The 5,585-nt window shown below is 35.7% G+C and overlaps 1 protein-coding gene across 1 annotated transcript in view; it reads left to right on the top strand.

Moving 5' to 3' along the window:
- LOC108905335 (chitotriosidase-1) overlaps positions 1–2,458 on the top strand; it is a 27,612-nt gene extending 25,154 nt beyond the window's left edge. Inside the window, exons 5-7 of the mRNA XM_023454634.1 lie at positions 1,577–1,700; positions 1,763–1,948; positions 2,074–2,458. Coding sequence (XP_023310402.1) covers positions 1,577–1,700; positions 1,763–1,948; positions 2,074–2,334 — 571 coding nt within the window. The 3' untranslated portion in view covers positions 2,335–2,458. The remainder of the gene's footprint in view (positions 1–1,576; positions 1,701–1,762; positions 1,949–2,073) is intronic.
- The last annotated feature ends 3,127 nt before the right edge of the window (positions 2,459–5,585 follow it).

Below are 5,585 nucleotides of genomic sequence, written 5' to 3'. Positions count from 1 at the left end.
AAATTAAACAATTATTATGTAAAAACTATCGAACCGAATTGGATGAAATTTGGTGTGATGATTCTATGCACTAAGAAGTTTAATTGGGAAAAGTATGAAGATCCTAGGTATTATTCAAGTGTCTGAAAAAAATTGACAAATAAACTAGCATTTTTTGCAATTTTTTAAATGATTTTTCCGATTTTTGCAATAATAATAATTATTTTTTCGAATAGCAACTAACTCTATCTTATTCAAAATTTAATTACAAAACTTTTTTTCCTCTTCCATTTTTGTCTAAAATGAATAGTTGCTAAGTTTTCGACGAGAAACCCAAGAAATAAATGATTTTTTTTTGCTATTTTTTATACTTTTTTGCAATAACAATTAAGCCCACGTTTTTTTTATTTGCATAGAAAAATTATCATTTCTGATGTTATTTAGAAGCCGTTAAAGCAAAAATCTCCGATCATATGCATTTTACCCAACCCAAAACAGATACCGCCTGGACTATGATATTCAGGTTTAGTTTATGGGCAATGGATTCAATATATTTGACCTCGAATTGACTTTCACCCAGAACTAATCGGCTCAAACGGACACCAAATTCGGATTCAGCAACGTATAGATATGTAGATTTACTTTGTTGGCAATTGATTCTCTAATTTGACCTTGAACTGATCTTAACCCAGATCTGATCGGGTTAAACGGTCACCAGATTCGGATTCGGTAACCCCAAAAACGTATAGAATGTAGGTTTATTTTGTTGGCAATCGATTTTCTACATTTAACCTTAAACTCACCTTAACCCAGACCTAATCGTATCAAACGACCACCGGATTTGGATTCAGCGACCCCAAAACATGTGGATGCCATGGTCTTGGTCTCCCACTTTTTTTGTGGGGCTGTGTTGTCCTACATTTGACCATGAAATTGACCTTAAACCAGAGCTAATAGGGTCAAACAGCAAAATAAATAACTATCGTCCTGTTACATTACTGCCAGTTTTGGAAAAAAATTATTCGTGAGAGGATTACAAGATGCTGTTGGACAATCAAACCTCAATTATCAATTTGGCTTCAGAGAAAAAAACTTCATCTATTCATCCACCTACAATAGTAATTTGACCTGCTGCATTGCAAGATATAAGTAAAGCTCTTGATACAGCATAGAATGCAGGTCTTTCTTAAAAACTTCGTGTCTTAATTATCCAAAATATCTAATTTGACTTACTCAAAAAAAACTTAAATAAAAGGACACAACATTTCTATATAATATTTACTGTCAGGACACTATGTCCGAATCTATACATTCTTCAATATGATGATGATACTGCTTTGATAAGCCACCATTTCAACCTAAATTTAACTATACAAGAACTTCAGAAGCTTCTTAATTCGATACAAAACTGGTGCAACAAATGGCATATTAAAATCAGTCAAACCAAATCTCACTTTCCTACTGTCTAACTCGTTAGTCGTATGTAATTTATGGTTTTTCTTACTGCATCATTTACAAAACGACTTTTTACGTTTATTAGCTTCTGATTTAACTTTACAACGAGTTGAAGAAAGCTCCTGATTTTTTTTTGTCTCAGGCAATTAGATATAATCAACGTTATGGTCTACGATTTTTACGGTTCTCAGGATACATATGCTGCTCATTTTGCACCACTGACTGCATCGAGCACTGGTGATAGTGGAAATGCTACTTTGAATGTCGTAAGTAACATAGGACGAAATTAAAATATCACGAGGAAATAAACAATTATTGTTCTTTATAGAAATCTGGTATCGAGCACTGGATAAACCAAGGAGCCGATCCAGCTAAGATACACCTTGGAGTCGGCACTTATGGCAGAACTTTCACATTAGCTGATCCAGATAACGCAGCACTTTATGCCCCTGTTACCGGTCAGGGAACAGCTGGTCCATATACGAATGAAGACGGTTTTCTAGGGTATAATGAGGTGAGTTAAATGAATTAGTACATACTTACCTTCTACACCAGTCCTAATTACAGATTATAATGACTTTAATATTAGTATTTGCCACCCTTTCTATTGTACTTCGGATATAAATAATTTATTTCCAGATTTGTGAATTATATAGTAACTGGACCTATGTCTGGGACGTCGACCAACAGGTACCCCACAAGGTGTCTGGCGATCAGTGGGTTGGTTACGAAGACGAGAGCTCTGTCGCTCTGAAGGCTGCGTATGCCAACGAGAAAGGTTTGGGTGGTATGATGGTATGGACTCTCGACACCGACGATTTCCTTGGTAGTTGCGGAGGCCAAACTTACTCACTTATACGTGCAATGAACATAACATTGAACAACATAACTAGTTCGTAATAAAATAAAAAGTTTTATTGACAGCATTCATTGTTTTATCTGAAGGGGTGGTCATAATTACAGCTTGACAGATGTATTCATTCATAACTAGTTCGTAATAAAATAAAAAGTTTTATTGACAGCATTGATTGTTTTATCTGAAGAGGTGGTCATAATTAGAGCTTGACAGATGTATTCATTGCTTTGTTTGTGGTCACATTATGACTTCTTGCGGATCATAAATCTTCTCTTTGTTTAGGACACAATGGAATTACTATAAAGCATCCTTTATCCTTTAATTGTTAATTTAATTGTTTGAACTATCAAAGCAAATACATGACAAACTGAGCCTTCATAAAAGATTACAAGCCATGTGATTTTATTTCCTTTAATTGGAATTGGTAATTAAACAATAAGATCAAGATTACATTAAAACACATCATTCTTTTTTATTGGTCTAATCTCTAAAATTTAGGGATTTTAAGTTGGCAGTATCAGTCGTGTAATGTTGGTTGCCTAAACTCGACGGTCACGTGGCTTGCAATCATTTATGAAGGTTCTGAATATCACAGTAATTAGAAAAAAATATAAATTAAAAATACAAACGGATCTAACTTTTATTAAAAAAACAAAAGTTTGTATTATATCTTCGAAATTAAAACAGTGATTTTTTTTATATATACTTCTTTGAAACAGCATGAAAATTTCCTAAAATTTTGGTCTTTACCATTTTTTCGTAGACAGAAATTTAAAAAAGGTAAGTAAATAGAATGTTATTTGAATGACAGCACCCCAGATTTCAGAGGTAAATTGAACGTTAAATTTAACTGAAATAGTTCTAAAAAGTGATCAAGAATTAAACAATAAAATTATAAAAATAAAATAAATTGGCAGGAATAAAGTGCGAATTGTTTTCAGAAACTATGATGCGGTCAGTAAATTAATATCTTCTTTACGCTGACTCAACGGAAATATGCAGCAAATTTTATCATTAAATAATTTAAATACCTACAAATAACGTGTAGATGAATATAATCTCGTAACTTCCCATTTTCTAAAATCAAATTTATTTAATAAAATATTATAAAATGTGGTAAATATGATAATATTTTCTTTAATATACCTAGATTTTTACATTCATTCGATTTGTTCTTTATACACTTCATATTATTTTTTCTTTACAAACAGACGCAATAGAAAAATACAAAGCCACATTAATAGATAAACAATATTGTTCCAACCACTGAAATATATTAGCTAGACCTTTTTGCAAAAGTAACAATCAGACAATGATTCAATTCTTTTGTAAATTTTAAAATCATCTGCAAATAACTCACAGTATAAATATACATACAAAAATAATGGTCCCAAATCGGATTCTTGTGGTACCCCAGACAATGTGAAAGATTTAAAAGATTATGCGCCTCTATAGATGACATACTGTTCTTGATTTAGTAAATAAGACACATAATTCTAGTAAATTACTTATAAAAAAAGTTATTTAATAAAGTTTTCTCATCAGTATATGTGATTAAGTTAACCATTACGAATTCTCCTAAACTTTTTCCTAATCTTTCCTTTTTATATATGAAATTGTTTCTTGTTATACCATTGCAGATAAGTTCTTTTTCTAAAAACAGCAAATGGTAGACATTTATTTAAAACTTCGTAAACATTTTGTGAATTATACATGTCCTTCCAAATCCAACATTTTTAGGTAATAAGTAGTACATTTAAAAATAACACCGGCACACAAAGAAAGGCTTTATGTAATTTGACGTACTGATTCCGAATGTGAAGTTTGTTTAGCTCAAACACCCCCAAAATTTTGAGTAATTTGCCAAAAAATAGTGAAAAACCGCTGAAAATTACGTTAGTGAGTTGAACTTGATCAAGTGGGTTTCTTATGTATTTTGATGTGATTCAAATCGGAAGTCCTTTAGGCTGCACCCCCCCAGATTTTGCAAAATCGCAAAATAATAGCGAAAAATCACCAAAAATAGTGAAAAATCGCAAACAATTACATTAATGAGAGTGAGAAAATTTAGAAAGAGGTTTCTAGATTGGATAAAGTACTCTTCTCATAAATTTCGAATCGGGTCTAATTTGAATCTAAAATCTGTTGAGCCTCATTACTCAAAAATTTTGCAAAAATCGCAAAATATAGCAAATATTATGGAAATAGAAATTCAACTGACTTGAACCAGGCTTTCCTTGATGTTGCTTTTACACTTTTCTTCTCTTGTAGCGAACTCTTTTCTCTTCGAATGACCTAGGTAACGGGTTGCTTTTTCTTCCCTCTATTCTGATTCGTTTCTCTCAATAGAAATCTACCATCATGCTGACATCCCGTCTTCCTTGGTATCGATTCTCGATTTCACTTATATCTTGAAGAAATTTTTCTTTCACTGTAGCCTACAAGGTTTTGAGGAAAATAGTCAAGGTGAGAGTGTAGGAAGTGCAATTTAAGATTCATCAAGCAACCTAACTGTTTGAAATTTTCAATATCTCTTCAATCAAATTTTCGTAATTCCACTCTTCTCATTTCCTAAAAGGTTCCGATTCTAGAAACTCTGCCATGCTGCTTTTTCAGTATTAATCATCTTTGTAATAACATTTTCGTTTGGAAAAAGAATATGAATTTGAGGACCATCAGTAGTTGTTCTAGGAGAGAATGAAGCCACTTCAAGGTCACTCCAGGCTGCCACCGGGCTGCCGCCATCCGGAGCCGGCACCAGGTCTCCAGCAGCAGCTCCAAGGTCACGCTGAAGAAGTGTCAGTGGGGTGCGGGGGTGGGGGATCTGGATTGCAGAAGAAGAAGCCGGGGTCCGTCATCGGCAATGACCAGGAGGTCTGCATCGAGGAGCGTGACGTCAGAGGCGGCACCAGGTGAGTGCATGAGCAGCGGCGGGGGGGCAGCGGGGTGCAGGTGCGGAATGCAGAAGAAGAAGCCGGGGTCCGTCATCGGCAATGACCACCAGGAGGTCGGCATCGAGGAGCGTGACGTCAGAGGCGGCAGCAGGTGCATGCATGAGCAGCGGCTAGGGGCAGCGGGGGGCAGGCGCCTGGGGCGGCAGCGGGGTGCCGGCGTGTGGGGTAGCAGCGCGATGCCGGCTTCCGACAGCGGGATGCCCGCGTCATAGGGGGGAGCAGGTGGCCGTATACGGCCTACGATGCTGGAAACCGGCAGCGGGCTGCGGGGGGCGGCGGCGGCACCGGTGACGGCCTCTTGGTATAAATCTTTTTGTTATAAGGTAGAAAATATAAGAAAC

Source organism: Anoplophora glabripennis, unplaced genomic scaffold, assembly GCF_000390285.2.
Source record: "Anoplophora glabripennis isolate ALB-LARVAE unplaced genomic scaffold, Agla_2.0 scaffold328, whole genome shotgun sequence".
Taxonomy (NCBI): domain Eukaryota; kingdom Metazoa; phylum Arthropoda; class Insecta; order Coleoptera; family Cerambycidae; genus Anoplophora; species Anoplophora glabripennis.
The sequence above is the reverse complement of the archived record's forward strand: the minus strand, read 5'-3'. Positions and strand labels throughout refer to the sequence as shown.